The 23,407-nt window shown below is 40.8% G+C and overlaps 1 protein-coding gene across 3 annotated transcripts in view; it reads left to right on the forward strand.

The window, feature by feature from the left end:
* The first annotated feature begins 7,373 nt into the window (after positions 1–7,373).
* Positions 7,374–23,407, forward strand: part of rad18 (RAD18 E3 ubiquitin protein ligase) — a 20,002-nt gene continuing 3,968 nt past the window's right edge. For all 3 annotated transcript variants that reach the window (XR_011178445.1, XR_011178446.1, XM_069153891.1), the window contains exons 1-11: positions 7,374–7,513; positions 8,439–8,517; positions 8,990–9,051; positions 9,320–9,390; positions 13,108–13,517; positions 14,505–14,604; positions 15,759–15,946; positions 16,388–16,458; positions 16,755–16,815; positions 19,462–19,593; positions 20,162–20,273. Coding sequence is in view for 1 of the 3 variants with exons in the window: in XM_069153891.1 (XP_069009992.1) it covers positions 7,463–7,513; positions 8,439–8,517; positions 8,990–9,051; positions 9,320–9,390; positions 13,108–13,517; positions 14,505–14,604; positions 15,759–15,946; positions 16,388–16,458; positions 16,755–16,815; positions 19,462–19,593; positions 20,162–20,273 (1,337 nt within the window). In the remaining 2 variants the exon portion in view is untranslated. The remainder of the gene's footprint in view (positions 7,514–8,438; positions 8,518–8,989; positions 9,052–9,319; positions 9,391–13,107; positions 13,518–14,504; positions 14,605–15,758; positions 15,947–16,387; positions 16,459–16,754; positions 16,816–19,461; positions 19,594–20,161; positions 20,274–23,407) is intronic.

Raw genomic sequence — 23,407 nt, forward strand, 5'->3', positions numbered from 1 at the left:
AAGGGACACAGATGAAAACATCTTTATTTTTTATATAAGATGGAAAAATGGGGGAAAAAGCTAAACGAATGTCTGTATAAAAACAATGCAAGTAATTTACATAAACAAAATGTTTTAAAGAAAGGCTAAAAAAAAAAGATGAAATAAGTGGATATAATTTGTATCACATCTATTTTACTTCATTCTATCCCAAAGCAGAGACGCTTTCAAGTTTTAATCATGTTCAAATCAAAAAGATGAGAATTTAGTGACATTTTCAGAAATCAACATGAAATCAGACGCTGTAATTCACTCTGTGGCCAGATGATGGAGAAACTGCAGCAGAAACCCATCTGATGTTCACGAGATTCACTTGTTGAGTTAGTAGTCACTCTTTGTCCATGCAGAGAACAGAGCTCTGCATAAATCACACATTTACATCTCCTTTCAAACTGAGGAAAACCAGCAGCTCCATCTGACAGACTGAAAACTCAAATCAATTTGTTCTACCTGAGAAACAGCTGCTCAACAAGAACAGGGACAACAAGCAGCACTGTTCATTAGTCTGGAAGTTAAACTTCGTAATAACAAGAACATGTACTTAGTCAGAGATCGACACAAAATGTGAGGTCATGTTATCTAAAATATTTTAGAGACATTTATATAACATTTATATCATTTTCAAATATATAATTTAAGGAAACATTCATTGGCTATGTCTGTTACCAACAAAGACGATCTAAAGGAAGCCACAGATATCAGACAGAGGCTATAATAAATATGAATTTACACAATTATCACATAATTAAGTATGCTTGAATTTCCTAATTAGGTGATTAATTTCTTCCGTGATGACCTTTGACCCTGCAGGTCACGGAAGGTCAAACTTGGAAGCGTATGTTTGTTATATTGATGAAAAAGGTGAGTTTTCTTCACTAGTAAATGATCTCATAAATTATTTGAATTACTTGGAAAGAAAAGAGGAAGACAAAAACAGAAAAAAGAGTGAAAACCCAGTGAATGCAGTGTTCCTCCCGCTGGCTGGCAGCGCGGCCGCTCTGCCTCTGCAGGATGAGGTAGACCTCATCAGGAGCAGATGCCGCAGCTGGTCGGAAAAATACGTTACGTAAATCCTCTCTGGCGGCCTAATTTGGCTTTTCTCCCGTTTTCATTAATGAGCAAATGCTTCAATAAGGCATAATCTCTGTGAGAGAGTCACGACGACAACAACAACATTATCATAACTTCTGGTGTAAATCTTCACCTTCTCTTTATGAAAATAATGAACAAACTCTTCAGTTAAAACCCCCGAAGGAGTAGCGATGAGCCGCAGACCATCCGTTATCATAATCAGGATATAAGAAAACAAGGGATGCATTTATTTAAAGCAAAAAATAGGAGGCAATATTTCAACATGATTGAGAGAACCATTGGAAGCTCCAAGTGACATTTACATGAATATATCATTGGCTTCTCTATGAAAAGATGAGAAAGTTTTTACTTTTCATATTGTGCCAGTCTCGCTGTGGTAGCCTGCAGGGATCAGAGCGCTGCACAGATCCAGAAGACAGTTAATACTTTATGCTGTGTGGCCATCAGTATAGAAATGTTTGATCTCCCCCAGAAATGAAAACATTCCTCTGTTTCTGACTTCCTTCTTCAGACATAAACAGGAAGGATCTCCGACAGCCATAAAGACCTTCAAGGTTACGGCAGCACCTTTAAATTCACTGACATTTCCAGCTGTGTGTCTTTGAAGTGCAGCAGGATGTCGCACACATACATCATGCAGAATAAATCTGGCCCGAAGACACACGAGTCACATGAAAGAACACACAACGTGTCGATCAACACGTACCTGCTGATAAAACCTCCTGAAACACAAACTGAAGCTCTGAGATCTGATCGCTGCCTGATTTTGCAATTTCATGCTGAATCTAACAAAACCTTGAACTGAAGCATCACCAGTCAGACATTTATGAGCTCTATCTGATGCTAATACATCTCTGGTTAAACGTTTGACCACTAAATCGATCCTCTGCTTCATGCAAATGATCTCAGATGAGTTATTCATGAGTTTCATGGTAAATGTAACAGGAAGTAGCTTTTAATTTTTCAACATTAAAGTGTGTTTATGCTGCACGGCTCATGTAAAAATGCATGAATACTGCAACAGAGTGAAAGTCACACTCAGATGAGAAGTCACACCTCCAACAAATATCTCAGTCTGTTTCACAACACTCTCTCTCATCCTCTCCGTCCCGGATCCAACATCACAGAGCCATCAGAAAGGTTCACGGATCACAGACTGTGTATGTTTTAAAGCATAAATGTAAAGGGACATTAGCAGTCATGTTTGATGTCAGTCAGCCAGAAGGAGGTCAGGAAGCTGCTGGTGGTTTCAAATGTAATCTAGTAACATTTTCAGTTTAGTGTTTCAGCATTTGTAATAGAGATGAAAAAGAAGAAACAGAAATCCATAAATGAGCACTCAAGCCGAGCTCTGTCATCATCCTCTTCAAGGTCACGGCAACAGCTTGTTTTAAGACCACACACGAGTCCGACTTCATCCGTTAATTTCCCACAGGTCCGAGGGCATCGTTAGGATCCCAGACAGGTCCGGCTCACACAGGGCGGCATGAGTCACCGCTCAGGGCCTCATTAGATGAGAGATGGACACGTGGAGAATAAATAACAGCAGAACACTTAAAGGGCACCTTTCTGAAACAACATATGTCGTAGTGCAGAGAACACACGGATTCACCTCGAGCTGAACGTCAAGAATCTTAAATTCAAGGATTCACCTCCTTGGGGAAAACACCATGCTGCCTGGATTCAGTTTTATTTTCCCGGGAATGAGAGAGTTCATAAATATGCTGCAGCGCTCCGTGACGTGTTTATTTCAACTTGTTTTACAGGACAGATTTTCTCCCTCTGCTGCAGCATCTTCTCTTTATTTGAACCGTATTTCAGTGAAACCAACAAGTCATGAACCTGAAACCTCAGCTACAGTTTTTATTTCACGTGTTTCTTATGTGTGCGGCTGGTTTGAATCTATATTCAAGAAAAGCTGAATAGGATTTCCCCACAGACGTCACATGCTGCTCTGGCTCGTGTTTCTGCACAATGTCGGAGAGCGGATGTCTGTAGGACAGTTTTCAAACTAAAATCATAAACATACCTTGAACCTCTAAAGAACTCGGAGCTGCCTCCATGTTGTCCTGCCCTGTTTATAAAACCAAACTGATTCATTAAATGAATGAGGCTCGGCAGTGTTTAAAGTTCTTCTGTTTCTGTTGCTCCACCTGAATGTTTCACCTTCACTGAGTAAAATGTCGTGTGTCCAAAGTTCGACACCTCCAGTGCACACGAGCCACTCTTATTGTACTTAAATTCATCTACATTAATACATGCAAACTTCAGTAAAAGTATGGAGACATCTTGTGAGAAGTATCTGCATGTTCAAAGTGTCTGGACATTATATTTGTGTCTGAACTTTCTCAGGAACTTTTACTTTTGAATGTCTTAAGATTGTCTGATTTTGAAGGTCTTATGAAATGTCTCCGCTGCCTTTAATCAGAAACACTTTTAGACAAACACAAGGAGTTACCACAGACTGGATATAAAACTACAGACTGGATATAAAAGTGTTCGTAGCTTCAGGTCTGTAAAATGGTTCTGATCCAGAAGTGTCTTCAGCTGCAATACCAGCGAGTGCCACTAGAGGTCGGCTCCAAAAAGCCTCCGGCTCCATAGACTCCCATTCAACTTCTCTCATCAAATCCAAAGTGAATAAAATGTGTCCATCAGTTATCTCGGTGTTGTTAGCTAAAGTCACTCCTTCTTATTAGTTTTCTGGAGGTCCATCTGAAAATAATCCCTCATTCATTAGAAAAGAAGATTCAAAAAGACCTGTTTTTGGGGGCGTGTCTGTTTGATTGACAGGCCTGTGGTGCAGTCAGGTTACAGCTATCGGTGGGCGGGACGTAGTATCGTCAGGTTTCCGATCAGATCGGTCAGATCCACCGCTGGCTCCTCCCCCAGCTCGTCCAAATATGGTCACTTCCTGCTCCAAACCGCTCCGAACTAGCAAAGATGGCGACGGACAGAATCTGAACTGGAGGATTCATAATGTTCACAAACCAACGATGACATCACTGATGGTTGATGACATCACTGATGGTTGATGATTGGGAGTTAATGACAAGCATGGGATAGGAGTGAGGTCGCAGTGACCTTTGACCTTTGATCTAATCAGTTCATCTTTGGGACCAAGTGCAACACAAAAACATTGTGCCTCCACTTGGTAGTCACCAGCAATGAGGCATAAAGAAATCAGTCCAATGTAATTTACTACTTTCATTTTCTTTTCCTTTGTTTTCTTCTAGTGACAGAAGCTTTAAAATACAACAAAACCTTTCAGCAGCTCTCATTGGAAAGAACACAATCTGAAGTCAACATCTGCTAATGTTCTCTGTATCATTACAAAGTTTCCTTCATGTGATGAGAAAGAAAGGATGATTAACCAAAAAATAAAAGAAGTTAGAAAGAAACTGGATTACAGGTGGTGTCTAAGAAAACATCAGAAAACAGTAGATGATCCTCAAACATACAGAATCAGTGAAACAACACTGAAAAGAACATTTAAAATTGAAGACTGAAAAGCCGGTGAGTAAAATATCTGCTGCTGGCTTTAATCACAACACAGTCTCCCAGGCACTCGGTGCAACATGTCATCTTCTAACAGCCATATCATTTCTGCTTGGCTGAGTATCCGGTGATTAAACATCCCCCGTTTCCAAACTCATCACAACGTCGAAGTCCAACTGAATTAATCTGATACGAAGCCAGCTGTACGTCCGTCCGACGTGATTCCTTGGTTCACGTGTCTGTGTTATGTCCCCTCTGCAGGAGTATTTATTGAACATGTTCATATGTTTTAAAGCAGCTCAGTGAGGACATTTCTTCAGTCAGTGCACGTCCGCAGAATTCAAAGCGATGCTCGTCCCTTTTGTGATATATATGGAGAGAATTAATGAAGCGGTGAAATGTCAAAGACACAGCTGAAGGAAATGCTTCAATATACAGACTTCAGTCAGGAAGAGGAGCTGAATTATCTTCGGCTGAATGAAGTCACCTAATCAGAACATGACAAATTGAAAATGAGAAGCTGGTTCGGCTCTGACATTTATGATTTCATCCTAAAACATTTAGGCTTTCCTGCTTTCTAACAGGTGTTCACAGGAAATAATGAATGGTAAAAAGGGGGAAAAAAAAAATCATCATTTCTATCGACAGACAGCAGCCCATAACACAGGCATGCTATTTTCTGTCATAAATATACTTCCTGTGATAAATGCCAAACAAAAAGGCTCTTTACATCGCTGGGTATCTACAGCATGATGTGGCGTCCACACATCTCCTGGTCAGGCTGAGATGAATATCACTCCAAACGGGAAATGACGACTTCAATTTGAAGCATTTTCATGTTTGACATTGTTTGTATTTATTTCTTAATTTATTTGTGTCCCTTTTTTCGTCCTATGATGTGAAAGGATCAAATCTGAATGTAAACAGGGTTGCCCTGACCGTGTCCTCCCCAAACTGACTGGCAGGTCTGATCAGACCAGCTTTGTCTGAGTAATGTTTAAAGACATGAGTAATGAGAGTTTTCTAATAATTACATTGGGCTTATGATACACCCAGCGGAGCTTTCACACATGCTTCAGATTGAGACTCAGTTAAACGGCGACATGTATGCATGTCTTGGGAACGCTGAGTTGAGCTGTGGAGGTCTGAGTGTGTTGTTACGGACACATGATCGATGATGTTGGGGACCGGACTGGCCGCAAGCTTCAGGCTGTCAGCTGAAACACAACGACTCATTAAATTAGAAATGTGTCTTTACAGATGCAGTGGCTTCACTTTCAAGGTCAGCACTTTACGTGAGGACGTTTTCCAGCAAAGCATTTAGTCTGTGTTTCTTGTCTGCATTATGTTTTACCTTAAAACTGACCTTGTCTGATGTTAATACTTCTGTTTTGTCTGTTGGTTACAGTCCACTCATTACATGCAAAGTAAAATCACTTTAATGAAATGTCAGGGTTGAAAGAACACTTTGGATTCAACCATTTTTTTTTAAAACATTAAGTCATGAAAGGAAATGTCAAACAAACATAAAGTACCTCGTCTGAAAAATCAAGCAAATATTAAAAAATGATTAAAATACTGTCATGTTCAACTCATTGTGGTTGTTAGAAGTGACCAACTTCAAAACTAAGAGGGAGAGAAATGAGTAATGATATTTTATAGGTTATTGTGGGCCGAAGATCGTACTGGTTTAAAGTTTCTTAAGGGAAACAATGTGAAGCTTATTTCTAAAGTTCAAAGACAAAACTGATTATGACTTTTACTAACTACCAGAACCTGACAACAACTGTCAAAGGCATTCATGAGCATAATAAAATATTTTTAATGATACGCTTGGAACTGGTTATTGTTCATACTTACACTTGTCACCCAGGATCAACTGTCTCCTTATCAAGTGAAAGTAGTGGGAGTAGAGAAGCTGTCATAGTATCACCAAGGAAGAGCCAGGCTTTTATGAAAAACCCATGAGCCACTCTCTTATTTCCTGGCAATCGTCAGTAGTACAGTATTATTATATTATTAGCTCACTCCAATGGAAGCAAAATAATTGTTTACTTAGGCTTTTTTGTCTTTTACCCGTCCTTTACTGAATAATCATGAAGATTAGATCGCTTGACAGGGCTCACTTCAGTGCATTAAAAAAGGTTAACATACGGTGTTCGTACACTGTAACGACGACTTGTTATGAAAGATAGTTAATACAAAGAGTTTATGTAAAAATTTAAGGAGATATGTTTGAATTCATAAGGAATTTATAAAAATGGACATTTAAAAACAAAATAAAACAAAACATTAAAATTTGGCAAAAAGCTGCTCACCACAATAGTTCACCGTACCGAGGATTTTGTTTTACCATTTATAACCATTTAGTCCCATTTATCATGGAATAAAAAAAAAATTAAAAAAAAAAGTTGAGGTGATTTTCTTTGATAATGGTATTCCTACAAAAAGACCTCAAACAACAATCAAATAAATGTTTTTTCGGGATTGAGGCTCAGTTGTGTTTAAAGTGCTGGTATGCTGTGAAACGTGTGAGTGACAATCTGCAGCTACATGTGGCTGAGCGGATGTTTTCAAATGACGTCAGAGGCGTCCTGCGTCCCGACCAGCGAGCGGGAAGTTAATAGGACAGCGACGAAAGAGTTGGCACTGGCCACGCCCTGAATGAATTTCATTGGTCTCCAACCGTCAGCTCGACCAATCACCGGTGGTTGAACGTTCTACTTCCTCTTTCAATGCAGGGCATTCCGTCGCCGTGCTAGGAAAAATAAACTCTCCGCTGGACAAACAGCTGTCGCTAACTTTCTCAAACATCAGCGATCCTTTCCGAGACATGGCTTTCCCGATGGAGGCGGATTTACCTCCTGGCCTCGCATGTCTGAAAGTAAGTTGCAGCTGGATTTATTTTACAACGCACCGTTGGCTAGTAGCGCTAAGCTACATGGAAGCACCAGCAGCTAACGCTAAGTAGCATCCACGAAACACTAACGTTAAACTTCTACGTTAAACTTCTACGTTAAACTTCTACGTTAAACTTCTACGTTAAACTTCTACGTTAAACTTCTAATGCAGTTAAAATAAAAGCGTTCAGCCACATCCGGTCTTGTTATTTGACTGATTTGCTAACAGTTGCTAATGCAACGTTGGCAAACATTTTATATATACATATATCTATCTATCTATCTATCTATCTATCTATCTATCTATCTATCTATCTATATCTATAGATATAGATATCTATATCTATATCTATAGATATCTATATCTATAGATATAGATATCTATATCTATAGATATAGATATCTATATCTATAGATATAGATATCTATATCTATATATATAGTGGAATCCTGTTTATTCTGTCTACCGTTAATTAACCGCAGTCAACGTTCAACGTACATTCAGACAAACAGCCTGACACGTTAGCCTGAATGCTAACCTGCTAAAACAATAACAAACTGAAGTCCTGAAGTCTTGAAGATAAAACTTCATCCTGTACAAACAGGAAACGACAGGAAACCACACACGACACCACATCGACACACTGAGCCCATGAGACACAAAAAACAAGGTTCCTGATTTATATATTATGTTTAAAATGCAGGATACTTGATCACCTGAGTTTCTTTAAGAATAAAGCACCTATGAATGCTCACTACTGTAAACTGCATGCTTCAGATCCGCCATGTTTACTGGTCTCTTGTGATATTTATTATTTTCTATAATTATTCATGTCTGGCTACTTTTTTACTCCCAGTTTTAGTATATTTCTACGATGATGTTTTATCACTGTGGTTTTTCTCCTCCAGGATGTCGACACCCTGCTTCGATGTCCCATTTGTTTCGACTTCCTCAACATTTCCATGATGACTAAATGCTCACATAACTGTAAGTCGCCTGCGGAGCCCCTTTCAGGACAGCTGTGATGCTGTTTGGGGAGCTTCTGTTAAATGAAGGCAGCACCATTAAGTCATTTGTAAAAAAAAAACAACCTGAAACATTAAACAAGGAATTTATTTTACGGCATTAACCGAGAAACAAAAACAACCGAATCCGTCCACTGTGACGTTAATGTGTTCAAAGCTGTTTGAAAGTGTTTCTACCTGTAAGATGCAAACAAGTAAAACTACTTTAAAGAGGCGTGTGCACTTTGAAAGATGTATTTTGTAGTCAGACTGTGTCACTCACCATCATCTTTGTTTCCATCGTTGTCTGAGTCCGTTGGTGTCCGTAGACTCTTTTCATACGGACCGGATGCAGCGTTGCACTGAAGGAGGATTTTTCCTTAATGTTTGTTGATCGATCTAAATTAACGAACAACCTGTTGGCTCGCAGATTTTAACGTAAATTCTGTTTGCAGTTTGCTCTCTGTGCATTAGGAAATTCCTCTCCTATAAGCTTCAGTGTCCAGTTTGCAATACAGTAAGTATGAACATGACATGATTATGTAATCAGACTCCCCCCCCCTTGTGAAATTAGCATAATAATGAAGGTCATTACTCCAACAGAGACTTATCAGAAACTGTTCTTATAATCAGTTGATCCTTTAAGTCATTTCAGATGCGAAACATTGTGTTTCTGTTTCATATCAGTGTTGACTGAGAAAATGTGAAGGACATTTTGTAGATGAAAAGATTATGTCATAAATTAAAACCTTAGAGGCTTCATATCTAACTTTCTTTTCTTTTAGAAAATGACAGAATCAGATCTGAGGAACAACCGATTATTGGATGACTTGGTCGTAAACTTTCAAGCTGCAAGGTAACAAATATCCAGTAAACTGTCTCACAATTTAACTGTCTCACAATATTTGGGTGAATGACAGAAAAATTCAAATATGAGGAACCTTGCTGCATGATTCGGTATGAAATATGTACTTGTGTTTACATGTGTATCAGCTAACATACATAATCTCTTGTATGGATGCTTGGAGTGTCAGAAATGTTTATCATTTTCATCCTATCAAATAAAGTATTATTTATATATATATATAACAACCTTCCTGCTGTACTCGGGTCTTTCGTGACCCGCTTTCGAAACCATTTTGATCATAAATGTGTTATTTATTTGTCATTTAATTTCCCCAATTGATAAATTTGTCATTATAGGACCACGCACCTTTTGACCTCTGACCCAGACGAACACAGCTCTCGTATTGTGTCCGCGAAGACAGCACAAAGGTTAAAAGAATAATAGAAATAACAGATCAGGAAATAAAATGTACTCCTCAATCCGTGTAAAACCTCTTTACCCTGAAAGCAGGTGCTCCCGTTTGTATCATCATCGTTCTGAGACCTGCAGAGAAAAGCGATTTACTGTGGTTGATTTCGGGGGATCCGGTTGTTATTGACAGGATTACAATATGTCCACATGGAAATCCATATCAGGTGACTCCAATATACCTGCACGGGAGAAACACTTGTAATTGTCTTGCAGTAATCTGCTTCTGATTTGTGGATTTTCTGCAAATGAAATGGGGCTTTAGTTTTCATCAGCTGAGGTCATTCAGGGTTCTTCTGGTTTTCTCCTTTGGGGCCGAAATGTTTTCATTACAACAGGATGCCGACAGAGAGCTCGGCCGAAGGACACTTATCACAGTGGAAGAAAACCATTTCCTCCCAGCTGATCGTCTCTTATTGGGTACACAGGTCACATGGTGCAGCTGGCCGCATGCTTGCAGTCAGTGCTTCTCTTTGGAAGACTGATAAATGTTTTTGTGCAGTGGGACAGTTGTATTCTGTGCTTTGCATTATAGATAACGGACTTTCATGATTGATGTGTTCGAGTGCTTTGTAGCAGATGACAATAAGCCTGCAGGACAAACTGAGGCTCTTCTTGTGTTCAACCTGAGACTCAAATGACAGGAATAGTTTCCTCCATGTCTGGGCTGCTGTTGATAGAACGGCGTTATCAGTCTGTAAGCCGAGATGTTTGTGCCTTCCATCAATCACCTGCGTGTTATCAACACTCGGAAAGGTCTCCCTCTGAACTGTATACCCTCCGATTGTCATCACCGTTACGACTGAGCGGATTACGCTGCTGCTCTTTCCTTCACTTTTTAATTTCCTGTTGTCTGACATCGAGCGTCTGAAAGTGGGATTGCATGATGGTGACGGTCATAAAGTGTTTATGGAGGAATAGAGTCGTCACAAACAGCTCTGTTTCGGCTTGTTTCCTTTGCTGTGTAATGAATATGCTGCGTTTAAAGACTTTCTGTAGATTTCAGTTTTGGTCTGTGCAGATCGTTCTATGGAGGAAGATTTAAAACATGTGCTGGTGTGGTTGCTATGGGATGTCATACTTTAGTACATGGATGGGCTTTCACATGTCTCCCTGTAGACGGCTGCACGAGGGAGCCGCTGGCCGATGGCTCTAATTTACTCCATTAAACCAGACGTCTGTTTCTCTTTCAAACCACAGACAGACAGACAGACAGACAGACAGACAGACAGACACACACACACACACACACACACACACACACACACACACCTTTCACCGGACCAGATTTCCCTCTGCTCCGTTATTACAAACACTTTTGCTCTGAGAAAGTATTTCTTGTGGAAGATGTGAAAGTTTGCTGCTGGCGAACAGAAGGAACCACGTCGTCGTCCAGATGGCAGCAGTTTGACTTATTCATCAGCGTCTCTGTAAATTCACTCCGTACATCCATGACGGGATTCCAAACACTTCACACACACACACACACACACACACACACACACACACACACACACACACACACACACACACACTTTATTAATCCCTCAAAGGAACATTTTTATGACCCAGCCGTCTGGTACCTCCTCGTTTCTTCTCTCATTGGTTTACTTTGGCAGAAGTGGAGCGTTCACATCACATATATTGGTAGTAAATATATTTAATCACCGCGGACACGCTGCTCTTCTCTCGTGTTGTTTTCCTGAACTGAGCCGTGTCGTCATGTCATGGACGCGTCGGCTCACCTCTGAGAGGCGTTCAGGTCCCTGACACCAAGTTTTAAAAGTGCTTCAGGAGCTGTCCTTTCCCTTTAAAACCACAAAAGGAATTACAGAAGTTTATCCCTCACATTAAAGTGGAATCAATACAATGTTTTTGCCATTAAAATGGATGCTATCGACCCCCTTTTGGCTCTCTTGGTTACTTCAGCTCTCAATCTGGAAATTCAGTGAGATTGCAAATAAAATGCTTCAACTTTTGTACTTATTCACACGTACAGTTAAGTTTCCCTCTGAAATGGTATGAAATGGTTTATTTTTTTTTTTCGAATCTATTTCATGTTCTTCTTGTTCCCCATTAATAAGTTGGTTTAGCAGAGAATGCAAACATTGATTTGCACTTCGACTCCACTTCACTCTGAGAGGAGCAGTTTCCTTTCTGCTGCTAAATAATGAACAGACCGTCATATAAAACTATGATGTGTGTTTACGTCTGTCCAAACTCATCATTTTCTACTTAAAGTGAGTTCAAATGATGCTGAGTGACACCTTGATTATGTTGCTGGAATAAGATGAGGAGTAAAATGGAACTGGTGTCTTTTTCTTGCATTTGTTAAAAGTTTCTTTTTATATTTTCATGCCTCCCCAGTTTTTATGGATCCAGCACATGATGATGAATATGATTTAAAGAGAGTTTAATTGCTTGATCTAAAAAGGAACATTTCAGTTACTTAATACAACAGTCTGAATCGTGATTTTGGAATAAACCAGCTGTCCTGATGGAACTATCTTCATGTTAGCTACTAATTTTAAACCCACTGTGAATTAAATATGGACCGCATCTCTAAATGTACAGTCTGATGGGCTCGTCCAGCTGGTCTCCATGGCAACAGTCAGTAAACTACTTTGGTACCGCGGTGCGTGGAAAGTAATAGAAAACGTGTTATTTCTCAAACAGTTGAAACAGTTGGACGTGGAGATAAGAAGGAGGCGGTCTGGTTGGATCTGCAGGTTATGTTGAGTAGCAGAACGTTGGGTAACCCAACGCATTCATTTAGCAATGTCAAATTACAGGAAAGATGGTTTTAAAGAAAGAGATGGATAAAAAAAAAAAGCCTTTTTCACTCAGTTATTTTGTTTGTTATAAATTTGTTTGCTTTCGTTGAATATAACACTTTTTTTTTTCATTTTATTTTAGTGTCGGCGAACAATAGTCATGTCTGTATAGTGGTACAGATGAACCGCTCTGGGAGGGCATATTTCTTTAAGGTCTTTGTTGGGAAGAGGTGTGTGTGTGTGTGTGTGTGTGTGTGTGTGTGCGTGTGCGTGTGCAACGTTTATTGGCACAAACTGCTTTTTATATTATTTTTCAGTTGTGTAACCTGCACGGTGAACTTCATGCAGTCTGTCATTGTTCAGTGTTTGTAGGAGGATAAGTTGTTGTTTTTAACAGGAGCTTTTCAAAAGGAGCACGATTGTCTAACTCAAATGCTGCACACGTTTTTATCAACATGCACTTTTGCTTTTTGTCTTTTTCCAGGCAGCAATTGTCAAAAGTGAATTTTGACTCCCCACCAATATCACCAAAGACCCCGGCCACGGCTGTCAAATGCAAAACTCCCAGAAAAAGAGACCAGAAGTGCAACGGCTCCGTTTTGAGTCACTTTTTCCTAAAAAAGCCTGAAACAGCTTCCAGACGAAAGAGCCAGCGAGATGGCTGCGCTGCTCAGTGGGAGAAAATCCTCGCTGCACCAACCCGCTGTGAGAAGGACGCTGACCTACATTCAGGAAGAGCTCCACTTTCAGCGGCGGTGAAGGAAGAACCGATGAGTGTGGAAACATCCTGCCTGAGTTTGATGTCAGTCAAACAGGAGGAAACGTCCTTGTTTGACATCAGCAGCGAACTTCAGAACGCACATTCCTCCGTCGACGTGAAGCCCGTCATCAAAGGTGAAATATTTTACTAACAGCTGGAGCTCGGTGCATCACCTGAGCTGCCTCCTTCACTCTGTCCCACCGCTCATCTCCATCAGACTCCAGAACCTCCACTGAGCTGAGCTTCCTGTCAGACGGTTTCTATACCGCTCAAAGAAGGAAGCAGCAGACGTTCAGAGCTGCACAGTTAATGTTGACATCTATACAGTCGACAAAGAAACGAGTAGAACACAGCAGGAAGGAGCTTTTTCTGTCTCAGACATGTTTTCTTTGTGTTTTACCTTCAACACTTGTAACATCACCAGTCTATTCATATGATCAGAGTTATTGTAACTGGGCCACAATTCAAATTCACATTCAGTGACGATTAAACCCTCGATCGAACGATCCAAAAATTAAATCTACTTTTATAATAAATCAAGATTCTGTCCCAAAGATGGGATTCAATCAGAACACATTCTTTTTTTATTATTATGGTTCGGCCTTTGTAACTCAAATTACATTTGATTAGCACCCTCGCTTTGTTCTCCCCAAACTAATCTCTGAGATATCCCTGAAAAATATCTGATGATAACACAAAACTCTTAAAACTATTCCAATTCAATCCGGTCAGACATTTGAAAGTTCTTCGCTTGGTGAGGGTCGTGTTTCACACAGTGGGAACTGTTCAGGGACCTTTTTGAATACGTTCAAGGTATTTTAATATTATGAAGCTCTCAAACAAGCTTTACGTGTCTTTATAAAATTTCATAACTGGTGTTGGTGGTAACATGTAGCTGAAAGGGTTAAACACTGATGTGCTCCTCAAAGGGAAGTCTTACTTTTTCTATTTAGTCAGTTTGTGTATCTTGTTGAGAATCAGCTTTTCTTTTCTTTGATTTAATTTATTAATGAAAGGCACCGTGTGTGTTTTATACTTTGTGGTGATACATTAACTGTTTGTATTGAACTAACAATGTACCAGCTGTTTAGATACTAATAAGCTGTTCTCCGTGTCTGCAGTGGAGTGTCCCGTGTGTTCAGTGTGTGTGTCACCGCACTTTATTAACAAACATCTGGACACGTGTCTGACCAGAGGAGAGAAGAAGGAGAGTCTGAGGAGGTAAAAACCACCTAACAGTCACTTCAGTGGAGTTCTGATGATCTAGAAGGAGGTGGAATATGAGTAGCAGATGTTTAATAGCTTTCCCAGACTTCAGAGTGATGAAGTATAAAGTAGTGACGTGTGCTTGTCTCCTGTTTTTGTGAAACTGTGATTGAGGAAGAACCAAACTGAAACGTTCAAGTGTTGTGGCTTTTAAATATGATTAGAAATATGAGGAGAAGCTGAGGTTTCTGTGGTTGTGTGTTTTTCTTGACCACCAACCTGTTTGCTGCGAAGCGGTCTTTAGGTACATTAAAGAGAAGTTGGATTACCAGCTGTGAAACGTGGACATGATGCTCCGGTCCCAGGACTGTGTGACTGTCTCTTCATGTATCGTCTTACACGCAGTAGAAGTATTTTACAGGGTAATTGCTTCTCGTATTTCTACTGTAAATGTCCTTGATTACAGTTTTGGTAACAAACGAGTGCAGAAATGATCATATGTGGCTTTAAGAAAACATATTTAAATTGCTTACATTTGATTTAATGACAAATCATTGTAATATATTGTTGTATTCACTATGAACTATCTGTTCTTTCAACTATTTCCAAAGATTTTTTTTCTCTAACTTTTTACTTGATGTGTATTTATTCCTGTGAAGTAGGTGAAGGATGATGACTTTATTTTATCTGTACTGAGAATAGCTGCACTATAAAGACATTCAGTGTAAATCAGCTGTTGTTGGCTGATGATGTCAGAATTACTGCGATCATTCGTTTACCATTGACCTCGCTACAATCCTGCTGAAATCTGACAACATAACTCACCTTGCTGTTGACCGGCCTTTGAAACGTGTGTTTTTCTGGGTGATTAATGACTCATGCAGGTATTATGTGACTCTGTTATAATTTGTCACACTTGTGCAGCGGTGGAATATTCTGACTCCGCAGTAGACTTTGTGTCATCATGATGAATTACAGAGGATTTTGTCTTACGGCATTTCTAATAACTCCTTAATATCCTTTTGACTTACCTGATCCTGCCAATGTGGTGTAATTGATTAAGTTCATACTTTCATCATCGTCTTCTGCTTATAATGTCCCGGACCTGCGTCATAGACTTCCGTACAGATGAGCGGAGAGCGTTGATATCTGCCGATTGTCCGTTTCAGCTCCTTCGGTAAGACGAGGCGTCCGATGGGGAAGTTGGTTTATAACCTGCTGTCGGTGCAGGAGCTGAAGAGGAGGCTGAAGGAGTGTCATCTGTCCATGCAGGGCGCCAGAGATCAGCTGATCAGGAGACACCAGGACTTTGTGCACTTATACAACGCGCAGTGTGACGCCCTGAACCCCAAGTCAGGTGAGCGGGTTCAGTGTGTTTACCTGGAATGAAGGGAACTAATTTAGATTTTAAAACCTCCAATAAAGTTGATGTGAATATGTTGAAGTTTTTAAACTACAGGAAGTTGACATCCAACAGAAAGTTGTTTATGATGCGTTTTCCAACCTCCTCAGAAATCCCTCCAGTAAACATCCTCCTGGAAATTAAGTTTGGGGGAAAACTCACACAGAAATAATTTTGCTTTAAGATATATTGTTATATAATGTGTCTTTTTTACGAGACATGAACATAACATGTGTATTGATGCATGGTTTGATATTACTGGTTGTGTTTCTTTCTTGGAACGCCTCAATGTTTTTTACAGCAACCTTATTGGTCACAAACCTCCTATGTGTTTGATGACAGGTGATATTTGTGATGTCATGTGTGATACAGATGTTCTGTCTCCTCTGTCTAAAGCTGAAGACATCGCCAAGGAGGTGGAGGCTAACGAGAAGATCAGAAATCAGCTGCATGGGAAATCCAAACCTGTAAGTACTAAAGGTTCAATGGGAACTTCAACTGAGTTCATTTTTTATTTCTTGTTAAATGTCGTGTTTTGAGGAGGGTTTCCTCCCTTTTTGTGGCTTTATTGTGTGTTTTCTCAGAACCTGAAGAATAATAAGGTTCATTCTGGTGAGAAACTCTGAATGTTAAAACTTTACAGGTTTCTGTTGTTGCTCAATGTGCAGGTTACAGTAGGAAAGTCCCACAATGGGTTTCAATGAATGTCCTTTGAGCAGCTGCTTTATTCATAATGTGGGTATATATGTGTGTTCTCCTGCAGGTGATGGTTTTCTCAAAGAATCAATCTGAGAAGGAGATCGAGGAGATGCATTCAAATTATAGTGAGTGCCCCGCCTCCCCTCCTCCCCCTAAATTGAACAATTTTGTGTTCCCTGAAAGTATTTGAAATGTTGGTTTCTCCTTCTTTTTCTCTCAGCGTGTATTTCACCGCACTTAAAAATGAATATCGGAAACACTTTGGTGTAATTTTCCCTCCCTGCTGTTGTGTAGCACATCGAGGTTGAGATTAGAGTTCAGGAGTGGAAGTGCTGCTCGGATAAACGAAGGCTCGACCTCTTTTAAAGATGTTTCTGTTTTATATCATGAGACAGGTCTTTTCTCTAAAAGATGTTTTACTGGTTGAAAGTGTCTTCATTTCTCTGTATTTATAGCAGCGTTGCTCTTCATTTCAGGTGAAGCGGCTCAGCTCTGCTTTGAACTTCAGTTTAACTATAAACTATCCGTTATCTGAAAATATGAAACTGCTCCTGATTGTCTCCCTGAAGGACACTGCAGGTCTCCGTCCTGGGCTGCAGACGGTTTATCACTCATGTCTGGGAGACAAATGTCTTTAGGTTCAGATAGATTTCGATCAACTCTCAATGACAGTTCTCCAAAGAGCTGCTAGACCGATCAGTCAATTTATGTTCTCCTCTTGTAAGCAGCCAGTTCAGTAAGAACATCCACCTTATTTCTGCTTGAGGGATAATCCATCATAGAACGTGTCTGACATTGTTTCTTTTATCGGATTTGAGTCGGTGTTGTTTTGTGATGCTGTGGAGACTGTCCTGAAAAACCTTCAATAACTTTACATATTCATTGTCGTGTCCCACAGCTATAATCTCTTGTCAGTTCCTCCGTCTTGGAGGACTGTAGTCGGAGACGGCCTCATACGTCTTCATCAGCGCACAAACCTGCAGAACAGGCGTGTCAGCAGTGAGAGATTCAGCAACGAGGCGGGGAATGAAAAAGGCTTTTCGCCTCCGAATAATACCTGAAATGTATTTTCATTGTAACTTGTAGGGCTGCTTGTGTGTTTGAATGTCTGTCTGGGTGTTTATTCTGTTTGCTTCGAGCTCATAGAGAATCCCTGAGACAGACAGCTGACCGGTGTGTGCTGTGGTCCGAGCAGCACAAGTCATATTGACTCGTGTTAGAAATAACTCGGTGGAGCTAACTTTAAGTGTTTGAGAAATGGATGTGACTCAGAGGAGGAGGGGGGTGGGGGGCGCTCTATAAATAACTCCACTGCTGTGATAACCTCTTGATTTAGAGGAGGATGTGGATGAGTCACTCTGCTGGCATGGGGAGCGGTGGCGGAGCAGCAAATACTCGTGCACACACACGAACCGCCGGCTGCTGCAGACTTCTGTTATTCTGACATGTTTTCAGTGTAAAAACAATCGTAGCTGGTCGGAGAAGAATCATGTTGTGACCGTAGGAATCATTTGAGCTTTTTGTTAACCAGTTTACTGAAGAGAATGTGCACATGAAGGTTTGACGCGAACACCACCATTCATTTAAATGGTGATTGGAAGTGAATGGAAATATCCTCCTTCAAAATAAAATCCTTTCCTTCCCCAAGAAATGAGCTCAGAATAATAAATAGATTTGTGTTTGATTGGCAGGTGTACCAGCCTGTCACAGTCAGCAGTCATTACAACTATCCACAATGAACTCCAGTTGTAGGGGTCCGGTTCTGGTCTGTCAGAACCAGTTCTTTGGACGGGCTGACTGACCACCGTCCTTTAGAGAAGGACTTTTGTTCTGTTTTTGAAGCTGCTTCGTGCTGTTCTCCGTGGAGTCGGTTGTAAATTGTGTTGCAGTGCTGCTGCATCTCTCGTGTCTATTAAATTAATCTGCTGCGTGGGATGTAACCGTGGCTTGTAACTCACAAACTGACGACGCAGGTGGCGTTTAAATTGTTTGTATTAAAGCTGATGTAGGATCAGATTGAGAATATGAACTCTTAACAACTCTCACAGGGATCAAAGCATTGAAGTGAGGAGTCTTGTTGTTTGCATATTTTTAATGCTATTAATCTGCTGATAATAACAAGACTGCAGATAAAATCCTTTTTAAAACAACATCTCTGAACTTGTTGATGGCCGAGCTGCTGATGGTGATATTTAGATTTCACTGATTCTAATGGAGCTGTTTTTATTTCTGTCTTTGTTTTTTTGAACGTCACAGATTTGCAGATTGTTTGATAATTAATTGAATGATTGAATTATTCATTTGTTTTTGATTTACTGATGAAATTGAACTTTTATTCCTCTTTTTTCATGCTCTTATTTATAGTTGACCATCATTTCTTTGCAGTGACATCACATTATTTATGGAGCTGCTATCTCTCTTAAAAATGATTAGTATTTTTTTGAAGTTACCATTTCACAGTTACTGACCTGAGCATCACTTATCAATGAGCTGAATGCTTAATGCAAAGGTCATAATAAAAAAAACATGATTTCGTAAGTTAAAGTTGGGGCTGATCAACACCGAGCACTCAGTGATGCATCAAAGAAAATCATGTAAAGAACCCAACAAGCAGGCGACATGTTATGACATGTATATTCAAGGTGAACTCATTATTCATTGTGAGACAACTTTATGAAACGGATCAATAATTTGACCAACTGTCATGGCAACCAGCACATTAACAATTCTGTCCTCCTTAACCTGCTCCAATGTGCTCTTTTCACCAACAGGGAAGCAGCACAGCAGCGACTTTTCCCGCCTAATTGCCCAGGTCCGTGGTCGCCTAGAGACCAGCAAGCACACTCATGTTAAACAGGAAGTCAGTGTGGAGGAAGAGGAGGCACACAAAGCCTCCTCTGCAGGTACTCTTTACTCTTCTGGAGAAATGAAATACCATCTCACCCCGGGATGCTTTCAGACCTTTCAGGAACACTTCAGCCGAAGTCTCTGGATCCTCAGTAGAAATTAGAAATTCGTGTTTTTATCTTTAAAAGACAAGTGCAACATGAAAACTAACTCGTTAATTACTGGTGAAAAATGTGTTTTCGAACAACATGCCTGATATCAACATATGCAACTTCACCTCATCCTTTTCCCTCACCTTGTCAGTCACCCCTATTTTAATCAATCCAGAATTTCAGAAAGGTTTTTTTTTGTGATTGTTGTGATTTAAAAAAAAAAATTTTACAGCAGCTTTTCTGAAATATTGTGATGCATCTTATAGAATAAGGCAAAGGACAATATCTGTAAATTGCACTACTTCTACTGAATGAAGAGTCGTATGTAATTATTTTCTTTGGTCAAAATTTTCGTATCTGATTTATCAGAAAAGATAAAAACATTTAAAAAAAAAAAATCTGTCTTCATTTCATGACCCTGATTTGTGCACAATAATAAAATAGTAACGATATATATTTTTTCCTTCCTCAGATGAAGTTGCAGCAGCCAACAGCTTGGTGGTGATGAAAGAGGAAGATGAAGATGAGGAGCAGCAGACGGTGATGTCGTCCAGCCCCGGCGGCAGCGATGTCTCCATCAGCAGGTGGGAAGTGACGAACACCGTCTGAACATGTCGTCAGTGGAGACGCCCTTCGACCTCGTACTCGACGCCCTCCGACCTCGTACTCGACGCCCTCCGACCTCGTACTCACCGTCCGACCTCGTACTCACCCTCCGACCTCGTACTCGACGCCCTCCGACCTCGTACTCGACGCCCTCCGACCTCGTACTCGACGCCCTTTGACCTCGTACTCGCCCTCCGACCTCCGACCTCGTACTCGACGCCTTCCGACCTCGTACTCGACGCCCTCCGACCTCGTACTCACCCTCCGACCTCGTACTCACCCTCCGACCTCGTACTCACCCTCCGACCTCGTACTCGACGCCCTCCGACCTCGTACTCGACGCCCTCCGACCTCCGACCTCGTACTCACCCTCCGACCTCGTACTCGACGCCCTCCGACCTCGTACTCGACGCCTTCCGACCTCGTACTCACCCTCCGACCTCGTACTCACCCTCCGACCTCGTACTCGACGCCCTCCGACCTCCGACCTCGTACTCACCCTCCGACCTCGTACTCACCCTCCGACCTCGTACTCGACGCCTTCCGACCTCGTACTCGACGCCCTCCGACCTCGTACTCACCCTCCGACCTCGTACTCACCCTCCGACCTCGTACTCACCCTCCGACCTCGTACTCGACGCCCTTCGACCTCGTACTCGACGCCCTCCGACCTCGTACTCGACGCCCTTCGACCTCGTACTCGACGCCCTCCGACCTCGTACTCGACGCCCTTCGACCTCGTACTCGACGCCCTCCGACCTCGTACTCGACGCCCTCCGACCTCGTACTCGACGCCCTTCGACCTCGTACTCGACGCCCTCCGACCTCGTACTCGACGCCCTTCGACCTCGTACTCGACGCCCTCCGACCTCGTACTCGACGCCCTTCGACCTCGTACTCACCCTCCGACCTCGTACTCACCCTCCGACCTCGTACTCGACGCCCTCCGACCTCGTACTCGACGCCCTTCGACCTCGTACTCGACGCCCTTCTCCTTCTGATGACTTTCATACAGTTTGAAGGTGACTGAGAATAATTTCACGGTGATAAAGATCAGAGATCGCTTTTAACTTTGAACATTTCTGATTACTTTTGAAAAAAAATGTTGGTAATTCTGAGGACATTAGTGTCTTCATCTTAGAAATATGATTGCGTGTTGTATGACATGCAGAAGAACGATTGCAGTAACCTGATTAATTTAATATTCAAATTGCATTTCTCATAAACTTTAATGTCATTCAGACGATCTGGTTTATATGGATAATAATCTCTGAAAACTCTGTACCTGTGATTACACAGACAAATATGACCAAACGTTTAAAATACAATTCCCCTAATTAATACCTTAATATAACACTTGATATTGTCCGTCATCGAATGTATTAATTAGGATTTTAACAAAGTGAAACGCACGATAAAATAAAAAATTTCTGCATTTCTGCTCCTAAAATCTGTCATGTAACGAGGAGAATATTAATACTAATATTAAAACATACTTCTGTTTCTAAAAGCATCAGCTGATAGTTTTGAGTCCAACATCAAACTGATGTTCTAATACTAAGTATATTTAATGATAGCTCTTTCATCATTTAGTATTCAGCCTGCAGTTATTAACAGACAGGTTCTGAACTTCTCAGTGAAACAGATCATTTTCTAGTTTTCAGCAATTTTTTTTTGTCTCTTATCAACTCTGCAGTCTCATTGGAGTGAAATCATGGCAGCATTCAGTCTGGGTTCAATTATGTCTTTGAGTATAATTACAAAAGGGAGAGATAACTGTCTGTCTGGGGCTGCGGAGCCAGATGAGCTGCTTGGACACCCCATTAAAAATCATATTAATAACTTTGTGTCTGCGCTGCGAACAGTCTGTAACTCCGTCTGTTTTAAAGTTGGTCCGAACAGAGGAGGAGACTTTCAATCCCAAATCCTTCCGAACCTTTCTGCCTCGTTTGACTGATGTAACAGCTCTCTTCACTCTTTAATTATGTATTTTATCTTCATTACAGGAGTCAAATGTGGATTAAAAGTAAATAAATCCTTTAGTTAAACTTATTTCTGTTCTGTTTTTGCTCAAAAATAGGTTGAACACTTCATCAAGTCAAACAAGTCTAATAACAAAATGAATTTGGTGCTTAATGAGGTTATTTATGTTTGATGACGAGAAAATAAGATTTAATCACTTGAATTTACTGTTCAATGAGTTTAATATGTATTGAGTGCCGGTAAATATGTATAATCAAGCCCTGCAGCACTGATGTAGTTTGAAAGACCTTTTTATTCACATAATGTTAGTAGTGTTGATGGGAATTAACTTGTTGCTGCACATCTGAGTCCATTTCCTGAAACTCCTGAAACTTTGCCGTCCTCATCACACTGGTAATATTTATTTTGATTAAAGCTGAAAACGGCTACATATCGTTTTTATATGATGTATTTTTAATTCAATTCAATTCCATTTTATTTACATATGGCCAAATCACAACAGAGGTTACACATTTTTGACTGCTTGTGGTTTCCACATGTGTCTCATGTCTCAAAGACCTGCAACACAAAGCTGCAGCAGTGAAAGGAGGCCGAGCACCGACGGTGTGGTTCTGTGGGACCGGTTCTGGAGTCCGGACCAACATTCACGTTCTTCTGTTCAGAGCTCCGAAACTCATCTGGAACGTGTTCAGTCCGCTCAGGCGTGCGTGTGCGTGTGCGTGTGCGTGTGCGTGTGCGTGTGCGTGTGTGTGCGTTACAGTTTTGACTTCGCTGCTGCAGCGCACCACTGAATAAATTATGATATTATCTTTTCTCACAAAGGAAACTATCAATAATTTTCTTCTACGAGACGTCCTTTCGTCTTTTAGAAGTCAACATGTGCAGAAGCACACAGCTGAGTTTGTTTATTATGACGGAGACCACTGTGTGATAGATTGTGCCGTCTGAAGTGGGAACACAGTCGAAGGTGTGAAACACCAACAGCAGAGTGAATCGACTCAACCTTCACATCTCAGAGGACGTCTCCCTTCGTACTTATCATATTTGATATTGTTTACCTTCAGAACATTTCTGTTCCGGTTTCTGTCTTGTAGACGACCTCTCGTCATTTTAAAGGATAACTTTAATA

Source organism: Embiotoca jacksoni, unplaced genomic scaffold (genome assembly GCF_022577435.1).
Source record: "Embiotoca jacksoni isolate LCO1_2020_lvr unplaced genomic scaffold, fEmbJac1.0.p SCAF_1, whole genome shotgun sequence".
NCBI classification, from domain to species: domain Eukaryota; kingdom Metazoa; phylum Chordata; class Actinopteri; family Embiotocidae; genus Embiotoca; species Embiotoca jacksoni.